Below are 27,870 nucleotides of genomic sequence, written 5' to 3' on the forward strand. Positions count from 1 at the left end.
GGCTACTCATTTAAATGTAGTACATTCCCTGCTCTAACAGGGATGTAGGAAAAATGCCTCTGATCTTTCCTGCTGCCTCCTGGGGCGCAGCACAGTTTATTCACTCTTAGTCTTTTTATTAAGGCTTTAAATCTGCTTGAGCACATGGAGACAGGGAGCAACAAGCCCATCTAGACTGAACCTTTCCTGCTTTTACATGACTGCTGGGGGGGAATGGTCCCCTTCAGCCCTCCACTCCCAACACAGCTGTACTTTAATAGCCCATTACAAGAAGAGAAACAAATCTCAATATTTACTTTTTGTGGAACTATCAGATAAACGCTGGGGCTATTTCTGTTCTGTTCACATTCTCCCACAATTTCCATGACAAGGTATGCACTAAGTGCTTCGACAAGCTCTCCCCTGCTAAAAACCTTGGTGCTAGAAGAAAAAGGGACTATTTGTTTAGGGTTTGGTTTCAAACTGCAATGAAAGGCCTCGCGATGGAAACGCTTACCCCAGCGCAAAGCGGCACGCACACTCGATGTGTTGCAAGGTGAACGTGCACCCCATTTTAGTGGCAAAACCTTGGTTTGTTTAACTGTTCTGGATGACCAACGAAACCTACACCTCTACTAGATTCGGGCAGAAATGCCTCCCGGTACGTCTTGTTCCCTTGCCAAGTTTGCATGGCATCCCACAAACAGGGCTACCTGCTCTGGCGTCACATGCCAACTGCAGGAATATCTCTAATGTGTTTTTAGTCATTAAAACGTAAAGATATACATACACACATTGTTTTCACAGCCTCAGTAGGGCAGAGATACAGCCTAAAAAGGACATCTGCCTGAGACTTCAACAGAGAGCAAATACACACCTTTTGTAGCAAGTTTACACCCTACTTTGCATGCCTCACCCTTACTTGAAAGCATGAGAGTGTAAGTTCCCTTCAACATGCAAACATCTCTGCACCCTACTTAAAAATGAATCCAGCTCTCCATCCTTAGTTGTTTCGAGATGACCAATGTTTCTGACCTCAAAGCAGCTTCCAGTGTCTGAAGGGGGCTACAAGGATGCTGGAGAGGAACTCTTCATCAGGGACTGCAGCAACAGGACAAGGGGTGATGGGCTCAAATTGAAACAGGGCAAGTTCAGGTTAGATCTAAGGCAGAAGCTCTTCCCTGTGAGGGTGCTGAGGCGCTGGCACAGGGTGCCCAGAGAAGCTGTGGCTGCCCCATCCCTGGCAGTGCTCAAGGCCAGGTTGGACGCAGGGGCTTGGAGCAAGCTGCTCCAGTGGAAGGGGTCCCTGCCCGTGGCAGGAGTTGGAGCTGGATGAGCTTTAAGGTCCCTTCCAACCCAAAGCGTTCTGTGATTGTATGGAATTATTTGGGGTGAGGGGTGCAGGGAGCAGTGCTGTGTGCTTGGTGTGTTTTAAACAAACAATGCCACGGTAAGCTGTGGAAAATGCTCTCTTAGATGTGCAGGAGCAACAGACTGCTGTCGAGTCCAAAGCAGTAAGATGGACTAGGAAAGGAGGAAAGGGCACTGATTTGCATAACCGACAATGATGTTATCCCTGCTCAATGGTGACTTTACAGTCAATAAAAGAAACACAAAACGAACAAGATAACTAACAGGAGGTCTAAAGGGGACAGGTCTATGAAGCCACTTCAGCATTACTTCATCTTCTCAACTTTTGCCATGTATAAACAAAGAGGTGCAAACCTCACTGAAAAGTCCCGTCAGGCCTGGTGTGTACAAACAGGTACCACGTGCACAACCAGTCACATCCCTTGGCTCCTGGCACACAAAGCCACATCAAAACTAGAGCCAAAGCAAAACCAAAACCTAAATCAAACCAAACCAACAAAAGCCCCCACAGATGAACAAAAGCAACAGAGAAGGAAACTCTGCTGGAGCTCTCATGTGCCACCTTGGAAAGCCAAGTGACGCAGGAAGCCCACAGTCACTGGCCTTGGGAGACAGTATCAACAGAGGAGTGTGTGTGTTGTTACTGAACTTGCTGAGCATCCACCCTCTCAGTTTCACCTGATTCCATCACATTTGTAACTCCATCATTTTCTGCAGGAAGGTTTTCTGGCCAGGCCCATGAACCAATGACCCGACAGCCATTAGGAACACTTCCTTCGCACAACTGATGTAAGCAACAGTGATTCCATCAGTCATGGCTGGAAGACACCCATCATGCTTTCTCTGCCCTTTTATTCCCTTACCCCCCTTTTTAAATACATCAGCCCCTCAGGAATACAAGAGCAGTTTTCCTGCTTTTACGTATTCAGCACATACCAGCCTTTTACTGTGCTAAACAGAGCGCTTCCTCACACATAAAGCATCTCTGTTCTCCTCCTTGTGCTCGCCTGAGCTCTATCCAAACAACCTGAAGAGACAGGATGTTTAAACTCAAGAACTGCTCTCTGCAAGGGATAAAACAGCTTTTTGCAGAGCACTGTGTGTTCCTGAAAAGCAACCCAAAGCACTGTGCAAGCGCTGCCTGCCCTTCATGTTACATCCCAGTACAGCACCCAGCCGCAAGCAGGTTTAACTTAGGGCTGCGGTGACAGCCCTGTCATCCCTCAAAAGCATTCCTTTAGGAAGTACTCCAGGCAGAAACAAAACATCAAGGTACGCAAGATGCACAGAGCTGTAGCTGCACACACTGCAGTCTGTGCTGGACCTGTGCTCCTCCCCAGGGGCCAAGGGCAAAGCTCCCATGGACTCCACAAGGAGCAGAACCTCTCTCATCTGCTCCTAAAGGCTGCTTTGACTGAGGCAACCCTAACCCTCCTTCTCTTTAAGTTATACAGCAGAGAGCTACTCACGTGGTACATGAATTCGTGCAGGTCAGCTTATCACGGTCAGGGCTCTCCTTCTGCCATCCTCACCTTCCAACTACAACTACAATGGAAAGATGCTGGTCCTCCAAATGTGACATTCAAGCCTCAGCCAGGGTTTTAAGCTTAGTAAAGAACATTTTGCATCTTGAGCAGTAGTCATGCCAGCAGATAAAGGTCCCTCAGCAGGGATCTGCCACAACACATCTTTCTCTTGAGCACTCCAGGCTATGATAAGTTACAGCCACTTCTACCAAGTCTTTAATAGAAGCCCATTCCTTTACTAAGACGTCTACACACAGAGCTTCTTGAACAGCCCCAAACTGTAGGAAGATCTCTACAGTCTCTTAAAGTCATAAACTTATGAGCTATTAACCAAAATGCCAGTAATCCCCATTAGAGAGTATATATATGTACATCAAGTATTTCTTTAGCATGAAGTCCTTTGCATGCTTGAGCAAGCCCCAGTGAATCCTGCCACAGAGCAGGTTTCTCCCTGGTATAGGCATGGTACAAGATGGCCTGCTTCTTTTGGCCACAGTGGAGAGGTGACTAGTTAAATTCCTAGATGCTCAGCACTTCCCACAGTAACACCACCAGGAGCTGAAGCTGAACACACGCAGTGGTATTTATAGAGATCTTCCCTTTGCAGACACTATGTTCACAAAACAGACACCTCCACATTCCCACCCACGTCCACGTGCTCTCAAGCAGGCTGTAGTCCCCGCTATAACAGGCTGACAAGATGCTCCTAAACATGTCATAGCCTCCTCGTCTTCAGTTTTACACACCAAAACGTACGTGCTGAAGTAAATGCCTTTTTCTTTGGGAACATGGAGAACAGTTGTGCTCATGAATTCAGTGCCTGTAGAAACCTGCTCACACTAACAGCAAACCAGAATAAAATGAGGGCTTCATCCTGGATCGGGAAGTGAAAAAACCCTTTATTTGAAGGCCAGGTATATTGTTCCAGCTAAGTGCAAGCCACAAGACTTCAACTGACATTTACTTTGGCAGCCTCACACAAATCAACATCACCCATTCTGCCTTCAGAGGGGGATTGTGACTTGCCCATGTTAATGAGACATTGTTCATTTCTAAGCACGCCGGTTCACACAGACTTGGGTTTCAACAGGAAAAGTCACAGATGAAAACTACTTCAATCCCCTTGGAAGCCAAGCAGCTTTCTGTGAAAGCTGGCAGTGTCCTTTGCCTTTTCTCCAGTTAGGAGAACAAAGACGCTGCAGGAGAGGTGGAACCAGCTACGCAAGAAACACCGTGCGAGCGCACGCAATCTGTCTGTCACCTGTAACTCCAAGGACCAACCGACCGCTGCTGAACCACGGCACAATGAAATGGGCAAAGCAACAAACATAAAGCAACAGTGCCTATGTGCAGTGCAGAAAACACAGAAGAAAACTAAAAAGCTCTCAATTCCCCGACCCCGGAGATAACAGGGGGAAGACTGTACCCAGAGTATACAGAAAACTGCTGCTAATGAGGAAAAGCAACAAATACCAGTGCTGCTTTTCCACCCAGAAAAGACCAAGTTAAGGCATAGAGCTCTTGGAGCAAGCCCAGAGGAGGCCATGAGGATGCTCAGGCACTGCAGCACCTCCCATACAGAGACAGGCTGAGAACATTGGGGCTGTTCAGCCTGGAGCAGAGAAGCTGCGTGGAGACCCCAGAGCAGATTCCAGTGTCTGAAGGGGGCTACAAGGATGCTGGAGAGGGGCTCTTCATCAGGGACTGCAGCCATAGGACAAGGGGTGATGGGTTCAGACTGAAACAGGGCAAGTTCAGGTTAGATCTAAGGCAGAAGCTCTTCCCTGTGAGGGTGCTGAGGCGCTGGCACAGGGTGCCCAGAGAAGCTGTGGCTGCCCCATCCCTGGCAGTGCTCAAGGCCAGGTTGGACAGAAGGGCCTGGAGCAACCTGCTGTAGTGGAAGGTGTCCCTGCCTGTGGCAGTGGGTTGGAGCTGGACGAGCTTTGAGGTCCCTTCCAACCCAAACCAGTCTGGGATTCTGCGATTCTAGGATGAGCAAGGCAACAGCTTTGCCTTGCCCCGATGCCCGACGTGCCCTGGCACCCTGCAGCAGTGACCCACCAGCTCCAGCACACATTGGACCTGCCCCAGATGCCCTCTGAAACCTTTCCTGCTTAGCAAGCCAAAACCACTTTTTGCTGCACTTCCCTGTTTCTTAGGAGCTATCCCACAACTGCTCACAGCTCCGAACCTCAGGGTCAGAAACACTTCAGAGGCAGTTAAGTCTTCCTACCCTCTCCCATGTAATCATCAGCGCTAATCACTACTTATGCAGAGTAAGCTTCATGCAAACGTATTTGGGTGTTGAAGTCTCAGGGCAGGTAATAGAGATGGATGTTCTTTCCATGACTAGAGGATTTTCCTTGAGCTAATTGAAAACAGGCACACTTTGAGTAACGTGCTCTACTGCCAATAGGCTTGCAGGGAGGCAATGCAGGAGTGATTTATGGGCTGCGAAGATCACGTAAATCTGTCTTCAAGTAAAACAGATCATCTCTGCACAGAATAAAGTGAAGTGCTCAATTAGCAACACTCTCCATTTTCCATAGTTCCTAACTAGGCAAAAAACACCCACAGCATACCCAGGCCCTTCTCAGAGCTTGTCACACGCCACGCGAATGGGTATCACTGCTATTGAAATGCAGCCAGAAAACCAATGCTCAATTGAAACATTCTTCAAGCAGATGATTTCATGCTTTTCCCAAGTCTTTTGCCATCCCATTTTCACATCACCTTAGCAGTCACCACTTACTCTGTGGCCCAAGGGGAAGGCAATAGTCAAGTCAATGTCCTGGAAACCAAAAGAACTATTTCCTCCCTAGCAGCTGTTGTAAACCTCCTCTTCTGCTTGTTCCAGCAAGCAAGTTGAATTCAAGTTGCAGTTAGTCTCTCTGGAGACTGTCTCCTAGGCAGATACAAGCTCTGAGCACACTGGATCCCTATTTGCACTGCAGCAGGCAAGTGAGCATATACCAGTGCCTGGGAATGCATTCAATAAGGAAATGGTTTGGGGTGTCCCCCCCTCCCCCAGTGGCAAATTACACTAAATACTTTGTAACTGTATTAAAATCTTGATATTAAAATCTTAAAGAAATTCAAAAAGACAGTTTCTGAATCTGGTCACCATGTGCCAGTCAGACAGTGCTGCCCGTGAAGAAAACCTGGGACTCTAAGTTCATTTGCCTACTCCATGCCTAGTGGAAACGGCTGTTTAGTCTTTCCACGTACATAATATGCCTATATCCTTCAGCAGTTCCTCCCAGGGCCTTAGGGAAGGAGTAGTGCTGATGAGCCCTGGCAGAAGCCAAGTCAGACAGCAGAAACATTAAAAGAGAAACATGGCATTCATGGCAAGTTAGAGGGAAAACATGTCTATTTTTGTAAAGGGAGAATTCTGCACTCCCATTTTAACTCGCCAACAGTGGACCATGGTGATGAACATCATGTTGCACTCAGCATGGTCCAGTGAGGGTCTTTGTCAGCTGCCCCATCATTTGGTAGTAAATCAGCACGAAGACAAGGCATAGCTGAACACAGAGACAGAAAAACTACGGTCTCCACACACTGCTACTATCACCTCTTCACAAGTTGTTTGCAAAAAAGACTGGTTTATTTACCCCTGCTGTAAGCAAGGGTTCAAGCCCTGGCATCACATCTGGTTGGAGAGGAGTAGTAACAATGCACCGAATGCTCTCCAAGCCCGCAGCTCTCCATTTCAGCCCTCTCCAGTCAGCAAGCTTACCAAAAGGATGCTTAAAGCCCTTCTTGGCTTGAGCTACTTTAGCGTTTGCATCTGAACAGCACACTCCAGAAGTCTCAGTACCAAACTTTGGTATTTGACAGTTAAGAGCCACATGTGCTTGTGTGTGCATAAACGCGGGTGGCTCCCAGCAGAAATAGATGGTCTGCTTTTGAAATGCTGATCCTTCAGGACTTGATTTCAGAACCCTGGGCTTCCCCCAAAGCAGCCAGAACAGCTGATCTGCAGTGACACGCTCGCTTCAGTCTGATAGCGGTGAGAATTCATGCTCACCAGAAACCCCGTCTGCGCACTCCCCCGAGCACGTGCAGCACGGGAACAGAGGTCAGTATCCGCAGCAGGAACAGGACGGGGAAAGAGACCAACCCCGCACATGAGCGGTGAAATATGCTGCAGAACTCTAATTGCTGTCCAAAAGCTATTAATTTTGACGGGATTCTTACAAATCCATAATTACGGAAAAGCAAATCCTCATCATAAAGCAGTGGAAACTAGCTTTACACAGTCCTAGAGGGAGCACTTGCAGCAGCATGGCTCATTAGGAAGGTATTCTTGCATTAAACACCATTACCAGAGACAAATGTTAACACAATGCCCCAGAGCCACATTGAAAACCATATTATGACATTAAGGATGCACCTACTTAATTTGAACCAGTATCCCTGTGCAGTTGGAGCCAAATGATGGCATTCTGCATGGTTTTCCCGGTTTCAAGCATTATGAAATCCTATCGTACAAAGCCCACGTTCAACGCTTCCGAACACTGAACCCTATCCTTACCACAGTGATTAGGAAGAGAATCCATTTATCCTGCTGCCATCCAGCCTCTTTGACACAGGGCTACTGCAGATCTCAACAGGACTTGCTGCTGCCTTTTCTTTGGAAGCTCTGCCTTTAGCAGGAGAAAGCAAAGCAGCTCAGATGCTTTGCTGGAGAAGGAAGATAGCTGTGAACAAAGGTTGAGACTGAGCACCCAAACTGCTCCGCAGAGGTGTGGCTGCTGCAACCTGACTGAGCTGCGTCACCAAGACCTGACTTCAGCAAACACAGCTTCCTGAACTCAAACAAGCCTTAGACAGAACCAGCTTTTGTTCCAGCAAGAAGCACTTAGGCGCAGCCGTGCTGCTGTCAAGGTCACTGGCAGGAAGAGCCATAAGCAAAGTTTTCATGTTCACACCAAGCAAATCGGTATTTCAAGCCTTTCATACTCACAGAGAAACAAAAAGATCCATTCAAAACCACAACTGATATTGCAGAGCTCCACGTTCTGCTCTATTACGCCTCATTTTTAACGTTCTTTACAACCAAATCTGTTCTTGTGTGACTTTGGCAAAGAAAAATGAAATTAAACGTCTCGTTTGAATGATTTTGGTAGAAGAATATGGTGTCTTCAACACAACTTTAAGAAAGAAAAATGTATTAACCAGGGATTTTGCTCTCCTTTATGTTAGGAACTCTAATGCTGATGTATATTTGGAAAAGAAGCATTTTTGTATTTACGTTAGGCTATGCCACTGACATCAATACACTCCCTAAACACAGTAAAGCACTCTAATTGCAAGCATTGTTGTATTTATAATAAGAAGAATAAACACAAAGTCAAAAGGTACAACCATTCCTACAAATCACTTTTTTCAGGAGGGCAATAAATTACTATAGACCAAAATACTATTGAGGTTACTACTATTGACCAAAACAGGCATAAAACCCCCCAAACAAACAGAAACCGCAAAGAAAAGCCAGTTTTAACACCAGACATGATAGGCAAAAGTACAGAAGAACCCAAACACAAGTGCTTTAGAAGAGATGCAAAGCATCCTTCTTAAGGATGTAAACCAAGTTCTATTAAGGAGGAAGACCATCCCACATCTGCCTGGCACTTTACACTTCTTCTTGACATCAGCTGCTGATGAAGTTAAATACATGATACGGGAGGTAAAGCCTTAAAAACAGTAGTTTCTTTTCATTCACCTGTGTATTCATCCTTCAGTTACCATAAAACGAGTATTGATAAGGAAACACCATATGCAATCACTGTAATTATTTTTGCCTCTGAGAAATGTACGAGTCGCCATGTCTAGTGGTTTGGTAGGTTTACCTGTATTTCAGGACATACAGTTCTATTTCAGAACACACAACACTAAACAAGCATTACAAGAGCAGTTTTGGTAAGACACTGTTCACTGGTGGCTCCTGCATTTTAAAATGCTTTCAAAGCACCTAGACAGGAAAATCACCTTCACAAGCACACAGATGAAGAAACCAGTGTCAGATTTACTGCCTCCAGAGAGCACATTCTCCCTCCACACACATACACGCATGGGCAATGATTAACTCCCATAATTCAATGCAAACAGTAATAAAAGGTGGTTTCCCACCCCCTCCAAGCAGGGAAGTGGAGCACCTTCCTTTCGCAAGCCTCAGAAACACGTACTGAGATAACACTTTAGCAGGAGGCCTCCCCATGCCCAAGAGAGTTTCTCACACCCAAAAGACAGACTCTGAGGTGTGGGGTTTCTCCTTGAACACATCTGCACAAGCAGGTTTACACACATACACACACACACCTGGGTGAAAACAGACTCCAACAAACCCAGTATAAACGCAGCAGGCACGGAATCTGCTTTGCAAACGTGCTCTGTAAACACACAGTGAATGAGAAAGGAACACTTGCCAAGTGCATTATCAAGTTCCAAGCCCCTCTGAAAACCTCTTTCATTCCATTTGATGCATACTAAGGGCAACTGGTGAGGATTTAACCTGCCCATCAAAAGCAAAGGTTATTGCATAGTCAGAACTCCTGGAGCATCGCTGGGCATGGCCACCAGCCACCACCTGCACTACATTGGATGGTTCTCCACTGCGACTTGCCAAAAGACCCATTCTGAAACTGCGTAAGAGACACCAGCAATCTCGAGGAGTGACAAGGAGCTCCAACCGGACATCAACCAACTTAGCATTTCTCTTTACAAAGAGAAGAAAGAAGTCAAGAGCTGTACTGGAGAACTTCAAGACTGGTTCTACTGCACCAGCCTTTGCTTCAGACTTTTCACTGCATACCCAAGATGGGAATTCATGGGCTACAGGGCAGATCTCAGCTCCTCACACAGCTTTTCTCTTGGGATGCCAACGGCTATGAAGGAGCTGGAACTGGGCAGGTGAAGGCAGCGTGGCTGCAGCAGTCACTAATGTTTAGAAGCTCTTCCACTATTACTATTACTTCAGTTCAGTTTCCACCCAGCCAGAGCCATTTCTCTTTAATTCTATTGCTATCCACAGAGCTAAGGGCCCACAACATCTCTACTCATACTGCAGCCTCATGCCAGCTTGTTAACAGTGGAAGACACTCATGTTCTTAGCCAAGTAGCTCCTGATGATTTGCCCAAGCAAGAGCTGAGCAACGTATAAAAACAAAGGGTTTGGGGGTTTTATTTTCATAGAATCAACCAGGTTGGAAAAGACTTCGAAGCTCACCAAGCATCTGCTTCTCCCTTTATGGCATCTGGAGGGATTTAAAGCTAAAACCCAATCCAAACCAACAGAACAAGTCTGAAATGCACTTCATGCCCCAAATCACAGGAATTCTGCACTTTCCTAAGCCCGGCTTATTTACTGTAACATTTCCTACTTCCACTCACACAAATGCCTAAGTCATCTCAACCCTCAGGAGACTTCCCAGCCTCAGCAGCCTCCCAAGGAGATGCTAATTCTGTGAGAAAAAGGATAAGGAAAGAAGAGTGGGTGGGAGTATTTCCTTTTCCTTGGATTTAGTTGTGCTGAGTGTTCATTGTTCACAGGACATGTCCTACACCTTTCCATTGCCTCATACGCTTCCCCCACCCCTTTTTTCTTCCTGGATCGCTTGGAGACGAACACCAAGATAGAGAAATCTATTTTCTTCCACGTACTTGAAGCATTGCCCAATTCTGGATTTAGATTCTCTATCAAGGTCCTCTTTTTATCTATAAACCCATGTCTGTCCTGTCCCCTTCCTTCACGAATTAAGACACTAACTAAACCTCAGTTAATCCTCTTAGTGCCACGTCCTTGTCTTCTTGTTGCTCCCTCATGCTGCTTTATCAGGTTGCTCTGCATGTCCTTATTAACCTGCCTGGTCTTAACCAAACCAAGTAACTGACTGTTCCCAAACGGCTTTTGCCATCTCAGCACATTGCTCAACACACATCTGGGAACAGAGCAACCCCGTTACCCTTAAACTCAACCAGAATCCTCTGGCAAGCCAGTCACAACACTTTGCTGTGCTGCAGTGCACCAGCCTGAGCATCTTTTTACTGAACATCCCAATGCCTGATGGCAATTCATTCTTGTAAGTCAAAGCACCCCCATTCCCCTGCAGAACCAGAGCATTTACCATCACAGCCCCACCTGATTTTTTTCCTTTATCTACTGAAAAAGGAACTATTTCACTTACTTGCTATTTTTGTGAGGTGACGCATTACTGAGTAGACCATCTGCTTCACAGTCTTACCATCCCTCTGATTTCCTTCCCATACGTTTGTCTGATGTATTTTATGGCTTGCTGTACTGCTTTCACTAGGGTTGAATTCCCCTTTCCTGAAGAGCCTTGGTGTTGCAGCCTGTCTTCCTGCTTCCCTTCTGTCCTTCCCTCTAGCCATATATATCCTTTCTGAGACCGGATGGTACTTCAACTTTTGTGACCTACATTTAATCATCCAGGTTTCTTTGCTTCCCAAGTCAGATCACTGATGGATGGCACACTTGTGTCTGAATGGGGAGGAGGGCAGGAATTACATCCTTCCTCCACAGATTCACAGGGCCTGTTTGGGCATGGCATTAGTCACCACTTCAGCAGTACTCCTGCACATTACAGTTAGGAAAACAGCTAAAAAAAACTCTATGTAAAAGGGACAAATATCACAGCTTGGCTTCTTTGTCTATCACAAAGATTTTCCACTGCGAGCTAATCTGCTTCCACTTTAAATACAGGAGGGGAAGAGCTTCCTAAAGATGTTCATTGAGTTCCATTGTTTTTCCAGTGATAGCTGGTATGTCTGAGGTGAAAGAATTACCACTGATGCAGCAGGACTTGGCCAGCTCCAGTCGGCTGCCTCTGTACTGACAGCATCCGAAAGGCAGGCGTTCAGAACGGCAGAACCTGTTAGAGCATGTTGTGCAGCTCTGCTCATCTTTCCAGCTCGGGAAGCACTTCCAAAATCCAGTAAACACCTTTGAATGCAGAGCTGTATGAAATAGTTCTTAGACTGGCAAAAAAGAAAAAACAAAACAACCCAAACTTTCCTCCTTCATACTTGGAGGAATAAGAAACACAGAGCAGCATGACACCAAAAGGAAATGTGCTGTTCAAAAGTAGAGGATTTAGGATCTTATGGCTAACTGGGATTATGGATGAGAACCTGCTCCATTTCCTAGAAGCAAAACCAAATTAAACATAAAAAAAAAAAAAGGCAGAAACCCAATTACACCTCTGGTACTCTTTGTATCAGTGATCAGTTAAGGCAGGGAACATTCATTGTGTAGACAGAGGCTATCTATTTAGTTTTAAAAGACTCTGCACCCTACATAAAAAAAGATGGAGGTGACATGGTCCTGTGGTGGGGGCTGGAACTGGATGATCTTGAGGTCCTTTCCAACCCAAACCATTCTAAGATTCTATGATTCAAAAGCAATGGGCTCATAATTAAGTCCCTTATAATATGATGTAAAATTCAAGCCACAGAAAAACAATCCTTATGTTGATTTATATGTATTGAATTTAACTGTAGATTAGTAAAGATCAACAGCGCATCAAATGCTGATTAGGTACAGCATCATTTCTATGGATTTGGGGTTTTTAATGCAGCAGGATTTTAACAGTATAGTTTAACAGAATATTAACAGTAACTTCAGACCCTGGATCTGAAATCCTCTCATTCTTTAGAGACAAAGAGCAATTTTGCACTTTTAAGGCTATTGTGTGAACTACACTTCAGTTCCCATTTTGATTCAAGCAGAGAAAAATAGTACCACAAAATAACCTCGCTACTCTCTGCTGATCCTGTACTACAACACAGTATTTACAGTGGGTTTCCAACAGACCAGTCTCTCGAGTCGGATGAGTTTGGATATTCATACACACTGGTTTCCCCATGCTCTCATCCCAAGAAATGCTTGACAAAGATCAGAGCAATAAGTACTGGACAGACAGAAGGACCTGGGGAGTTTACACACAAGGTTTACAGCCAGCTGACATCTGGTTTAAGAGAAATGGGAAAAGCACCAGCATGGAGCAGAGATTGGACCACACTGCACAAGGTCCAGGCTCAGAAGCACAATACCTGCTTGGAAACAGCACACCCAAACTTGTGTGTGTGCAAGCACCTCTTCACAGACAGGAATTACATTTTCATTGCTTTTTGTTCTCAACAACACCGCTATTTTTACTCTGCACCTAAAAGATCACAATGAGAAATGGAGCAGAAGCTAAGTAGAGTCTCAGGTTGGAGGGGACAGTTCACTTACAGACTGATGCTTCACTCTCAGATCTCCAAGCTAAGCTTTCAATGTTCAATAGCCATTTAGCCTACTGGAACAACCATTTATGCTCTTTTTCTAACTCTCAGCTATACTGAAGCAAAACACAAACCTCACCAAAGCAGAGAACAAAAATATTACCCCACAACTAAAGCAAAACAGAGAAGAGGAATGTGCAGTTATTTTTAAGCACCTCCGCGGAAGTCGTACAAGAGATTTCATCCTGCAGTCCCTTTAGTCAGCTTGTAAGTACATGCAATAATGCATAACCAGTATTGGAAGGATGCATTTATTGCTGCATGTCCACGAGCTGCAATCAAGAGATTCTGGCTTTAGGCACAGAACTAAGACATGATTTCAGATAGGCCCTGTTACAGCAAGTCAAAAGAAAGCTCGCAGCAAGTCTTTCCATAAAATGGGTTCATTTTGCTCCACTGCCAACATAAAAGGATATTAGCAACTGTATTTCACTGTCTCAAACATCAACAAGCACAATAACCCATTCACCTTGGGAAAGCTACAAGAACACCTTCTTTACAAGCCTTATCCTCCCTCAACAGAAAGCTGAGGGTTAGAATCACTTGAGTGTCAGTGATCCGCATCCTGCACACAATTCCCGAGCTACTCTTTGTCCTGCTCTGTAAACAACCAACAAGACTCCACCGTTTCCAAAGTAAGCAACACAATAAAGCCCAGACTTCCCAGAACTCCAAAGCTGCTGAGACACTCACATACAATTGTGTTTGTCAAAAAACCAGCCCAACAAAAAACCTCATTAGCCCCAAATTCCCAACCTGCTCCTCAAAAAGCTTCGTGCATTATACATCCATTCTCCCGTTCCCTTCCCTGGGGAATAAAGAAACTCAAGTAAGTACAAGGACACCTCGACAGGCTTTCCAGAAAGCATGCATTTAATTCTTCCAGGGCTCATGGCAAAACAATCCAATTCAAACCACTGTGTTTTAGTTAGAACCACAGAATCAACTGGGTTGGAAAAGCCCTTTAAGCTCACCCAGTCCAACTATTCCCCAGTGCTGCCAAGGCCACCACTTACCCACGGCACCGAGGGCCTTGTCTATACGGTGTATGAACACTATTTGGTGCTGATACAGGGCAGGATGCTGGTGGCTGCTTGGGCACATGGCGCTCATGTTCAGCTCTGTGAATCAGCATCCCCAGGTACTTTCCCATGAGCAGCTTCCAGCCTCTCTTCCCCAAGCCTGGAGCATTGCGTGGGGTAAGAAGTTAGTTAAAGCCAACACTACTTCTTTTCCACATGGACAAACCATCAGCCTTTCCATCCAGCAAGGAACCGCAAACAAACCTCTTCTGCCTGGAGACATCTGAAGACACCCCTCACCTGCACCATTTGATAACATCCACAGAGTCTTTCCTAACTGCAGTGTAATCTGCACCTGAAGTGCAGATTCTTCTGGGTTTAGAACACTACTTAAAAACAGACAAGTTCTTCTGTTACATGAGCACAGCTTTCTCCTATGAGCTACAAACACAATAAGAACTATTTCTGTGTATGTGCAGCTGGGGTGTTTGTTGAAAGAAGCAAAACTTGTCAATAGTCTTTGGAGAACGCAGGATGCACGTTCTTGCCCAATGCATTATTTTAAGCTTTCTGAAAGCTGATGCAACACACAAATGCACCTCTTCCTGTTTTATTTGTAGCACAGGGATCCACCTCCCTGCAGCCCCAAGCTATACCAAGGGAGTATTACAATAATCTTCCAGTAAGGAAGAATTCCACATGCTTAATAGACAGGGTAATTACCACTGCCCTCACAGTATGTGTAATTGTACTTGGCTACAGATGGGTAAACATGGATGCATTTGGACGGATGCATTCAGACACTCACCATCTGACTTCCAAGCCACACACAGAGAGCTCCATATGTTATAACTAGGTTACTGGTAGCGTAAATGGTAAAGGCTTATCTGCATCTCAGCTTCATGCAGCTGAATCACTAACAATGGAAACCCTTAAGACAATACAAACACGGGAATTCCTTGCAGTTCCTCACAGAAACCTGCCTGGAGCAGAACAGATCACAATGCAATTTCCTAGCTCCCAGAGCAAGCAAATCCCATGTGTTGAGGTGGGATACTGTGACCTCAACACATCCCACAGCAAAGGGGAAGACGCTGCCTGTCACTGCCAGCAAGATGCTTTAAGCACCTGCCTGCACCTGGGGGAGATAAGAAAAGGCAGCAGCCAAGCCATGGGAGCAGAGGATGTACAGCAAGAGGTGATGGTGAACAGGCTGGTACATCACCAATGGATCAGTTCTGAGGCTGCAAAGCCTGAATTTTACCTACAGGCACACAGAGTGCAGATGAGGCTTCAGCCAGCGTTTTAAATCTGCAAGAGGAAAAAGCATTGCAGAAGGTAGAAGGAACTTGTGCATTTCTCTTTTGCTTTCAACCACAGCAAGATGAGCTTCAGGCAACATGCTGAGAGGGATGGGAGGGAGCCAAACCAAAAACCCCCTCACTTTCCACTCTAAAGAGCATTACATTTCACCATAACACCACCAGCACACATCCTCCATCAGGTAAACGAGGTGCAAGTTGATAGCTCCCGCTTTATCCCAGCATTTAACAGCAGATAGTTTTAGGAGAGCAACTACTCCTCAAGCTATGGAGAACAGGTTCCTCCTACTCAAAGTCATTCTCTTGATTGCAATTCCTGCTGCTGGCATCAGTCAGCACATCCGACACCTTGAATAATGTTGCTTTATAATCCTGGATTTGTGGAAGGAAGAAGAGGGGAAGAAGGAGGGACCCTGTTCCAGTATTTAAATGGTGGCTATGAAGGTGGAGACTCCCTTTTCACAGAGCATCCCATGGAAAAGACAAGAGGTGACGGGCACAAGTTACTCCTGGGAAGATTCCCACTGGATGGATGCAAGAGAAAAGCATTCACACTGAGCACAACCAGCCATTGGAATAATGTTCCCAGGGAAGCAGTGACTCCCTAGCATTGGACACTGCTAAGATGTGGCTGGACAAGGTGCTGGGACATGGAGTCTAGGTCATGCTTTGCCTAGAAAGGTTGGACCCAATGATCCTTGGGGTCCCTTCCAACCGGGGATTCTACTATTCTATGACCCTGTTCCATGCTTCCAGCTAACTCGAGTGTTTAAGAATAAAAGGTTGGTGCATCCCCAGGCTCCTTTCTAGACACAAGCGTCTCTAGTACCATGCCCAGCTGTGTAAACTCACTCATTTATGTCAATCCATGGGAATCTCCGGATTTCCAAACCCACTGCAAGAACTCTAAGACTTGGGGTTTGCTTTGGTTTTCACAAGAGCTCTTTGGAGACTGGGCTTCACACTGGTTTACTGCAACCTTCAAACTAATTGTATCAACACCTGGGACAAAACCAAATCACATGCACATTCGCAATAACTAGTTTTTTAACCATTAACACCGATTCTGATCTCTGCCACCAAATGCTTTTCTGTGGGTGACGTTCTGACCACTACATTTGATACAGAAAGCCCTTTCCCTCCTTGGGCATGCAAAACTCAGCTGGAGCAAGACCCTGAGTAACACAGCCCATCTTTGCAGCCAGTGCTCCCAGGCTGGACCAGATGACTTCCAGTGGTTCCAACCTACATTTCTCAGTGATTCTCTGATCTATTCTAGGAGGGCACGCATGGTATAGGGTTACAAATGTAATAGACCAGCAAGCCAAAACACACTGCAAGCCAAAAAGCAAGAATAGCAAACACTACTCTACAGACTTCTGACGTGCCCTTGTCAGCCGATGCTCCAAAATGCCAGGTCAAAACCCATGGGCAAGGAGAAGGGAAGGAAGAAGAAACCAGAAATGGAAATACACAGCTTTTCTGACACATCTCTACAAAAGAGCTGCTACCTTACATACAGCAGATGATGGCTTCTTGTGGCTCAACAGACACAGGTAGCACAGACGCATGACTTGGCTTGCAGGGGAGCAAACAACCGGGACAAAAGGCAATTGTTCTGAAATGGAAATCACCTTAAGATGCTGTCTGCTGGTTTATTCCCACTAGCACCTCCTCTGAAGGCATAATTCAACAGGCAGAGATGGCGGGAGCTGGGCCTGGTTAGAGCAGGGAGATCAGACTGAGGGGGGATCTCATCAATGCACATCTCAAAGGTGGTACCCAGAGGATGGATGAAAGACACTGAGGAAGAAACAGGCTTGCAGAGAAGCATCTCCTAGCACCAAAGGCACCACAAAACGCCTCTAATAAGCAGCCCATTGAAAACAGACTTTCTGCAGCACAGCCAATACAACAAACTGTCCTCCACTATAAACATCCCCGAGAGCCATGTTTGGGAACTGCGAGCACTGGACATGCTGGGGCAGAAATTCATCTGGTGTTAACCAACAGAATCCCCAGCAATCAGAGCAGATATGGCCTGCTGGGCACAGGGTGCAGGTGGTGAAAAGGCTTCAGTGAAGTCTGTTGTGATGGCTTGGACTGATGTTAGCAGGCAGTGCTCACCACAGACAGCCTGCTAAGGAGAACAGGGTAAGAGATGGGTCATGCCCATGCCCAAGTTTAGCTCAGGAGCAGACAAAAGTATGCCACCTTTCTGAGGAATATGAAACCAGCCTGCTCTACACATAGAATATAGGAGTAATTATGGCATTTTTGTTAATAAGCATTATTTAATATTGCATCTGAAGTCTATGTTAGCTTTATCATAGAGTCAACCAGGTTGGAAAAGCCCTTTAAGCTCACCCAGTCCAACCATTCCCCAGCACTGCCAAGGCCACCACTCACCCATGTCCCCAAGTGCCACATCTATATGTTTTCTGAACACTTGCAGGGACAGTGACTGCAGCCCTGCCCTGGACAGCCTGTTCCAATGCCTGAGCACCCTCTGGGGCAGGAATTGTTCCTCAGCTCCATCTAAACCTGCCCTGGTGCAGCTTGAGGCCGGTTCCTCTTGTCCCATCCCTTGTTCCTTGGGAGCAGAGCCCAGCCCCTCCCGGCTCCATCCTCCTGTCAGGCAGTTGTAGGCAGCCATCAGGTCCCCCCTGACCCCCCCCAGTGCAGGCTCACCAGTGCCCAGCACAGGAGCACAATCGCTGGAGCTCACTGTGCAGACTGGAACCCAGCCATAGCTCAGGCTGCCTGCAGGCGGAAACAAGAGGAACCCACACTGCTGAAAGGTTTAGGTGCCAGCAGAACCTGGATGGGATGGGTGCCAGGAATAAGCTGTCTCTCACATCCCCTTATCTTCTGGCTTCCTGTAATTCCAAGGACACACCTCATCTCCTCCCTGAAAACGCTGTTTTCATTTGAAAACAGCTCTTCTGAAGAATTTTGTTCTCACTGATAGCCCGGGTGGGAAAGGAAGGGAGACAAAAGAAAACAGGCTTCTCCAGCATTATACACATTCACTCACTCCATGCTGCTTTCAGCTGAGAGCATTTGCAAACAAGGAATCCACAGGCAAAGCAAGGAGGCTGCAGTGACCAGGCTTGGGTGAGAGCAGCTTCACGAGTTAAAACACTGGAGAGCTTCGCACTAGAAGGTCTGTATGTAAAAAGTGGAGGTGGAGAGCCACCGCAGAGCAGGCACCCAACCGTTAATGTCAGTTCTGACATCTGGAAAACATAGCCTCTATCATTAGGGCTCTTGCATGAGCTGTGCAGTTACTGGCATGGTGCACTGATCTATGTGACAAAAAACAACAAGAAAAGAAGGGAAAAGTGGGGGAAAATTCAGCAGGTTCCTCGTTTTGCTGGCCAAAACACTGTGTTCTGAGACATGCATTACTCAGAGCAGCCTGAGGAGAACGACTGGGGTATGTTGGTCAATGAGAAACTGAACATGAGCCCCTTCAGTGTGTGCTTGAGCCCAGAACCTCCCTGGGTGTTGGGCTGCATCAACAGGCCCATGAGCAGCAGGTCAGGGAGGTGATGCTGCCCCACTTGCAGCACTGTGTGCAGTGCTGGTGCTCCTCAGCATGAGGAGGACACAGAGCTGCTGGAGCAGCAGTGCTGCATAGGAACTCCTCTATGAAGAAACTCACTGTATCACAAAGCTGTGTCAGTCAACAATACTTGAGATTTTTGTGCAATGCATCACCTTATCTTTCAACACATGCTGGTTACTGCAATCGCCTGTGGCAAGCCAGGCTATGAAGACAGACTGCACACTGTTTGCATACCGCAAGAGCTACTACACATTAAAACATCCTCACTTCGGTAACAAACTGTGCTCTGCAGGAAAGGCCAGCATGGATCTCACTTGGGATAATGTGTGGTATTTCCACAATTAATCTTTCCTTCTTCAAGAGAAGAAAAGCCACCTCTGCCATCTCCCTTCAGGAATGCACTGACAGTGCTCTGTAATAGCTCCCAGTGCACCCTCTCCTCCATGCATTGTCATTTTTACATGGGTTAATGTAATATATTAATGAAAGGTTCAAGTGCTTACTTAGAGACACGGTGCTGCCCTTTGTCTCACATCTCACCTGGGGAAACACCATTTCTTTGGTGGAAGCATACGCTGGGCAACTGCACCTCCTGTTACAGCATCCCATTGACTTTTGCCAAATCCTAATTCCTCCCATCTCCAGCAAATTACTTCTGCATGGGCCTGTGCTCTTCACAGACTGGTCTGGGTTGGAAGGGACCTTAAAGCTCCTCCAGCTCCAACCCCTGCCACAGGCAGGGACCCCTTCCACTGGAGCAGCTTGCTCCAAGCCCCTGTGTCCAACCTGGCCTTGAGCACTGCCAGGGATGGGGCAGCCACAGCTTCTCTGGGCACCCTGTGCCAGCGCCTCAGCACCCCCACAGGGAAGAGCTTCTGCCTAAGAGCTCATCTGAGTCTCCCCTCTGGCAGCTTAAAACCATTCCCCCTGCACACTGCTGCATAAACCCAGTACAGTCACAAGCATGAGAAAGCGCTCACTGCCAGCAACCCCAGTCTCCATCCCACTAAATTTTGCTCCCTTCTAATCCTGGCCTTTTTCCTCGTGGCACTGCAGAAATAGCCCTGGACAGGAGGTTCTGTACTCCAGAAACTATTTCACTTGAGCTGCACTTTTCCACAAAGATGCTGCTTTGGGGGAAATGAAGCTGCATAGATCAAGCTGATTCCTCTGCAATCAGACACAGTTACAGCATCAGCTGAAAAGGATGGTTTTAGTATGGTCAGATCTCATTCCTGTTCACATCTGCTGTAAAAAGGACATGCTACAGAACTCTGCTTTCTTATAGTGCATAAAGAAACCCCCCCCCCATTCTGCAGGCACAACCAGCTAGCAATTCACTAAAGCACATGAAGAAGCTCTTCACTTGCTGATCATTTGAAAGTCACTGGGGCAAGCTTAGAAAGTCCTAAATGCCACAAGGCTCTGAAAGACCTATTTTATACTTCACATGACTCCTGAATAATCAATAAACAACGTTTTTAGCCCCCAGAAATAGTAAAAGAAAGACAAAGCTCTCTCAAGCCTATCGTCTGTGTTATTAATAGGGCACACAAGGCCCCTGTGTGATCTTCTGATAGAACTTAAAAATAAAGGCTCTGTTGTTACGGGTACAGTTATTATTTTCTGCAACACAGACTTATAAAACACTGTTATAACTGTGGGAGGAAGAAGTAAATAAAAAATAATAGCAATAAAAAGCAAGGAAAACACCAACAGACATGGATAGTTAAGAACTGCACTGAATGTCCTGAGCTACCTTTACATATCCTGGTGCCTTACCATAAAGAAGAAGCAAACAAAAACTAATAAGGACCTGCAGCATGATTCAGGCACTGCCCATGGGGATCAAGAACGAGCAGCCTGCCCAGGACAGGAGGGTGAGAGCACTAGAGGATTCCTACAAACCATGGCTGAAGCAAGAGTACCAGAGACCACAGATACAAGAACAGTGAAGACATCACTAACTATAATGGGACCCCACTTGCAGCACTGTGTGCAGGGCTGGTGTTCCCAACATAAGAAGAACATGGAGCTCCTGGAGCAAGTCCAGAGGAAGCCACAAGGATGCTCAGAGGCTGGAGCACCTCCTGTATGGAGACAAGCTGGGAACAGTGGGGCTGTTCAGCCTGGAGAAGAGAAGCTGCGTGGAGACCTCAGAGCAGCTTCCAGTATCTGAAGGGGGCTACAAGGATGCTGGAGAGGGACTCTGCATCAGGGACTGCAGCCACAGGACAAGGGGTGATGGGTTCAGACTGAAACAGGGCAAGTTCAGGTTAGATCTAAGGCAGAAGCTCTTCCCTGTGAGGGTGCTGAGGCGCTGGCACAGGGTGCCCAGAGAAGCTGTGGCTGCCCCATCCCTGGCAGTGCTCAAGGCCAGGTTGGACACAGGGGCTTGGAGCAAGCTGCTCCAGTGGAAGGCGTCCCTGCATGTGGCAGGGGTTGGAACCGGATGACTGAAGTTCCTTTTCGACCCAACCCAGTCTGGGATTCTATAACCTGAAGCTGCATTTCTCTTACCTTGCCACGAAAGGGCAGCTGCAATTACTGAGACAGGATACTTAACAACTGCCAAAGGACTACAAATACTGCTTCAAAACCAAAACTGAGCTGGGAGGTAGAAAGCAGCTGAACTGCTCAACACACAGCTGCTCTTTAAGGCTTACTCAAAAGGGAGCAGAAAGAGGAACACAGTACGACTGCACAAGATGCCACACAGCAATAACAAGGCCATGATATCTAGCAGAAGAGCTGCACTACCCCTTGGTGATTACATCTATTCTATATGGCTACTACAGGTCACTTCCTAAACCAACGGGAGCAGCAGCACCAGGAAGCACTCAAGTACAACCAAAGAGACGTTTCCTACTAACTGTGTTGATGCATGTGGGTTCAGAAGAATACCCTCAGTGATAAAGCAGACGCAATATGCACACCCTGCATGTGAAACAGGCAAGGAAGCATTCACTTGCCCACCACAGAACAGAAACATCAGCTGTAAGAGAGCGGATCTGATGCTCCACTTCCTCCTGGGCTTCCTGTCATAGGTGGGTAATGGCTGCAATGAAATCCCTTGGAGAAACGAGACACATCAAACAAAACCATAGCACAGTGATGAACAGGAGAAGTGGAACGCACCCAGGAGTGCCAGAACTCACCACCACATGCTCTACATTAAGCAAGCACAGCTCTATTCTGCAAAGCCTATTCTCAGCTCTATTCTCCAAGCCGTGGCCTATTTCCACAGTTAAAATGCACGAACCACTCTGCAAACCAAAGAAGCCAGAACTGATCCACCACATGCAAGAGCCTTAGGGAACTCATGGAGCCTATTTCGCAAACATCCCCAAAGTGTTTTCCTAATTCACTGAACCATGAGCACACACACTGTGCCCAGCTACAAACAGAAACTTGCTTACCATCAGTGTTACACCAGCAGGGAAATGGTCCTGGTGCTGTCAGTGCATAAACACATATGCAGACTTAAAAGCGAGGGGGAAGGAAGCAAGCCATACGGCAGCTACCACCCGTATCTAAGCTGTAAAAAGGATGGTTCTTGTCAGACAAGAACCAAAGATGCTGGTTGGACTGACCAGGCAGCCTCCCAGGACGTGCCCCAGCAACACATCAAGCTCCCAGAGCACCGTCGTGATGCAGTTTTCCATTTGGAGAACACTGATGGTTAACACAGCACAGAAGTGAAACTGCTGAGCCCTACAATGCCAGCTGCCTCAGGAGAGACAATGCCTTCTGTGATGCTGAGACCATTCAAAGGCAGGGCCCGAGGAGGACACAGGTTAGAAAAAGACTGACACGACATAAAATAGCCCATGGCAACCATAGCACAATGGGAGAACACAGGGTGCACGTTGGGCACCTCTAGATTTGGACAAACAGAACTGTTAGCAGAGCAGGGCTATGCCAGCCCTGCTGCTTGCATGCGTGCAAGCCACAGTGGACCCCAGGCTTGAGAGGTGACTTCATTCTGTCACCACCATGAGGCTGGGGACACGCTGTCAGGGATCCCAAACCAAATCTTGTTGGTCCCAAAGCCATCAACAGGAGTGCAGCCACCAGCTGCGGCTAAGGGATCCACAAGGAATCAGTTAGAGACAGGAAAGCCTCCCCATTTCCAGTTTATGTATTTTTACTGCATCAAAAGCAATGTAAAGAGCACGTCACCTCCACCATTCCCCCAGCACAGCAGCACCACCTCCCTCTGCCATCGGACAGGGATGGGCATCACCTCCCCTGCCTCCTGTCGCAGGAAGAGCGCGCAGCCTTGCAGCTACAGCAGAAATACTCAGCACCCACCTCAAGGGGTTTTCAGCAACCAACAGTAACTTAATGGCAGGCAGCGAGAAGCAGAAAACATCACCCAAGGGGCAGACGTGTAACACACACACACCCCCCACAACACAGCATCCCTACAGATACCATGGAGGGGAGGGCAGTATTATATGGTGCTGGACACACTAGGAGTTCGTAATGAGGAGCACATGTTATGGCAGCCTAACACAAGAGGAAGACACAGGAGCTGCTCTGCGAGGATGGTTTCCATCGTGAGCAACTCCTCAAGGGCTTTCCCCCTGGATGAGTTACACCAAACCCCAGTGGGGACTCAGCTCCACTTCCCAACACGATGGTGCCCATGGGCAGCATGTGGTTTAAGGCTCATGGAGCTCAGCTACAGCACATACTATGCACTGCACAGGAGAGAGGACATTAACACACACACACAAAGCCAATGAAACAGATGATGAAAGTCCCTGCAGAATGGTTATTTCTGCACCCCTACTTCCCAACAGAGAATGATGCAGATCAAAAGCAGAAGCCGGTCCCCAGGGCTGTTCTGCTCGTGCTGCAACTCAGGAGTCTGCAACATCCCAGTGTGATTCAGCTGATGAAGAAGAGCTAACAGGCAACTCTTGGGTGACACCAACCCTACTCCTGTTTCTTCTAAAGATACATACACAAAGATCATACAATAGGACAGAAGAGCTCTTTGCCAAAATAGAGCTTCTTATGCATCTTAAGCAAGTCATTTCTTTCTGGTAAAGATCTCCATCTTCTTTTACATGCCCAGGAGTTTAGCTTTGGTGCTATCTGGGTTTTAAACCATACATTGTCGGCAAAAGACTCGTACACAGCATTATGGCAAAGGGGAAAAAAGCTACTTCAAAGTTACCTTAAAGCTTTGCAAAACCAAACACGTACTGCAGTGCACAAGATAATCAAAACCCCAAACACGGAAAAGAAACCAAAACACGTATTAATCACACATAGAAGTAGTACCTGAAAGCAGGGCTGTATAATGTAATGGCAATATTTCAACTGAAGAATGCATATGTACTTTAATGAGACTACAGGAGCACTGTGCAGTGCTTGGTACAACTCAAAAAGCCCTGTTGTAAATGATGCTGCAAATGGACAATATTACCAGGTCCTGAGCAAACTGTAATGGCATCCTTTTAAATGCTCAGTTATGCACTAAAAGAGGCCAGAACTGAGTCCCTTTAACTAAAGCCTTTATTTTTTATTTGGGGAGGGTTATATAGATGAGCACACCAGGGTCTGGACTCGTCCCCATTGGCTCTCCAAACAAAATAAGGGCTATTCCAATTTTATCTGTTTAAACTGACTTCAACCAGCAGCTGGAAGACAGACGTTAAGTGGCCCTTAAACACAAACCCACACACCCCAGTAAACACCAGCTTCATGCTGCAGACACACTAGACATGTTTCTTGTCCATCCCCTTTTGCTTTCTTGCGATGCTCTTTGCCATTCTTTCTATGGCTTGGACAAAACATCCCTTTGTGGTCTATGAAAAGGAAAGAGCAAACATTGCCATCAATACATGAAACCGGCAGCCAAGCGCGAGCCCTTTTGCTCCAGCTATAGGAACAGGAAATTGAAATGTCTACTGTAGTAAACAGTCATGACGTAAATGCAGATGAAGCAAACCCATGGTAGCATGAAGCCCTACAGCCATCCCTGTGTGACCAAGCAGGGCAACAACTACACTGGGATCAGAGGGCACACAAGTTTCCAACCATCAGATTTAGATGTGCAGGGGGAGGCTGATAGGTGAGCCAGGCCCCACCTGGGATTCCAATCTCAGCAGCACACATCACCTCCCCTCTTTGTGTTTGCCCAGCCCTTATCCCAGACTTGTAAGGCTTAGGGCAAGCGAGCTGCTGGTGTGGGGGACAACAGAATCCCCTTATGGAGGCAAGAGCAGTTGGAGATCTGGAGCAGGACAAGGGCAGCAGCATCAAAACGATGCCCAGCAGGGCAAAGAAGGGGATCCTACTGCTTTGTCTGGGAGACCTCCCTGCAGCCCTGATCCAGGTGTGGGGCAGCAGCACCAGGGGGACATGGAGCTCTTGGAGTGAGTCCAGAGGAGGCCATGGGGATGCTGCGAGGGCTGGAGCAGCTCTGCTCTGGAGCCAGGCTGAGAGAGCTGGGCTGGGTCAGCCTGGAGAAGAGAAGGCTCCTGAAGGGGAGACCTTAGAGCAGCTCCAGTGCCTAAAGGGGCTGCAGGAAACCTGGAGAGGGGCTTGGGACAAGGGCCTGTAGGGACAGGGCGAGGGGAATGGCTTGAACCTGCCCAAGGGGAGACTGAGCTGAGCTCTTAGGCAGAAGCTCTTCCCTGTGAGGGTGCTGAGGCGCTGGCACAGGGTGCCCAGAGAAGCTGTGGCTGCCCCATCCCTTGCAGTGTTCAAGGCCAGGTTGGACACAGGGGCTTGGAGCAAGCTGCTCCAGTGGAAGGGGTCCCTGCCCATGGCAGGTGTTGGAACTGGATGAGCTTTAAGGTCCCTTCCAGGCCAAACCAGGCTTGGGGTTCTGTGATTAAACAATAACCTACAGTATGTATCTGCACATCACCAATAAGGTTGCACTGTTCCTGTTCTCGTGGTTGTTCTAAACATCAGTTTGTAAGTTTCCAGGCTGCAAGCTGAGAGCTATATTCTTTGCATCTAAACCAGGTAGCATGGAAAAGCTTGAGGGCTGCTGTTCATCTCGCACAAAAATCACCCATATTCTCTGCACTTTGATATACACTAAAACGTATATCAACTTGTAATACTGCAGATGGGGGTCAGCCATCATCCCCTCCCAAAGCCATTACAGGACAAGGAGAGCAGCTCCCAGCCCTCTCACACATGCACACCATTCATCTCAAGGCAGCTGAGATGATTCATTCCTGTATCTGTGCTCCTCTGAGGTACAGCAGTTCCCTGGGAAAGGCACACTGCTGCACTCCTTGGATTATGATCCCCAGAGCATCCCAGTCACCCAGCCATACTGCTCCCAGGTGGTGAGCACCAGTCAGGTTAGCTGCACCAGCAAACAGGACAGAACAGTGCCAGGCTGGAGCATCACTTCTGATGAAACACTTGTAAGCCTGATGAAGCGTTCAGGAATCTGAATCATTCACAGTTTTCTGCTACTACACCTAATACCCATTTTCCCCTATGTTTAACAGGAAAACAAGCCATTTCCTTTTGAAGTCTTATCTGCGTACATCTCAAATCACTCTTTGTTGATAGAGCCACTAAACACTTCATAGCTATAGCTTCCATTAACTTCACAGCACCAATAATCAGTGAATGCTCCCAGGATTTGAAGACTCAAACAGAACTGAAATACAGAGTAGAAATCAAACACTCTACCTAAACCAAGCCAACAGTGCAAACTGGGAGAAGCCAGCCCCATGAGCTGACTGGAGTCAGGAAACACAGCTTTAGGTCTAGAAATCAAGAGTAGTATGCTACCATGCAGAACTTGAAGTCACAAGGAAGTACATAATCACCTCTATTACCCCACCTTGCTGGATCTGCCCTCATCACCACTGGGCACTGCCCCTCCAGTCCACCACATTACACCCATCAGTGCACTGCAGAACAGTTTCTTCTGGGTTAAACACCCTGCAAATGCAGAGAACGTGGATCAATTGGAGGAAACGTCTGCTGCTTTTTCCACTGGGATGATTTGGCAGTGAGGTGCGTGGTGTATGGGACCAGACCCCAGCATCCCATTTTGTGAACCGGGATGGGACAGGTTCCATTCATAGTTCCTATTCCCCCTAACCTGACCTGTCAGAAACTGAGTCCTCAGCCACATCAGCCACACCAGACTTCTGCTGTGGGGTGAGAAACAAGAGGAAAACAACCCAGAAGGGATGCTCCAGAAAAGGCATATACCCTCCAGGAAGCTCTGTCTGGCAAACACGCACACATACCAAACCCAGAACAAGATTTCAGGTATTTCTTAGCTTCAGGCTGAATACCTGCCCAAGCTCCAGGTAGTTTTGCATGCCCAGCCTATTAAAAGGAAATTAAAACAATTTAGAAGTGTCAACAGACAGAAACAGCATCTCCCCTAATGCATTTTTAAGGCAAAAATACTTTTAAAAAACCAACAAACCCCCACATTTACATGAGGAGCATCACCATCAGGTCTGTACTGGCTAAGTGAACAGCCTTACTACTCCAGTTCTTCAGTGTAAAGAATGAACTCAAAGAAATGGAGCATTTCCCCATATCTACCTCCAAAAGCAACTTACATATTCATGGTAATGACACACTCATCCCTCTAGCAAGGACTCGGCCCAAGAACTGTGCAGACTGTTAGCATGGTCACAGCCTAACTGCTGCCTTACTTGTGCTAACCAACCCCCCCTCTGAGCATCTTTCATCAAGTAACTATGGTCAGATATTATAGAAAATACAGCAAAACCAACCCAAACCCAGGTTATTTAACA

At 47.0% G+C, this 27,870-nt stretch overlaps 1 protein-coding gene across 5 annotated transcripts in view; it reads right to left on the bottom strand.

The window, feature by feature from the left end:
* EML4 (EMAP like 4) overlaps positions 1-27,870 on the bottom strand; it is a 127,602-nt gene that overhangs the window by 92,172 nt on the left and 7,560 nt on the right. For 3 of the 5 annotated variants that reach the window (XM_061369725.1, XM_061369724.1, XM_061369721.1), the window contains exon 1: positions 7,417-7,563. The exons of 1 other annotated variant lie outside the window; for it this stretch is intronic. In XM_061369725.1, the coding sequence (XP_061225709.1) occupies positions 7,417-7,441 (25 nt within the window). In that variant the 5' untranslated portion in view covers positions 7,442-7,563. Of the gene's footprint in view, positions 1-7,416; positions 7,565-27,870 lie in introns of those variants that run through there. One more of the 5 variants, XM_061369723.1, reaches the window with a different exon arrangement.

This window comes from Neopsephotus bourkii, unplaced genomic scaffold, assembly GCF_033783945.1.
Source record: "Neopsephotus bourkii isolate Nb327-2 ecotype Australia unplaced genomic scaffold, CSIRO-AGI_Nbou_v1 NB_1510, whole genome shotgun sequence".
NCBI lineage: Eukaryota > Metazoa > Chordata > Aves > Psittaciformes > Psittacidae > Neopsephotus > Neopsephotus bourkii.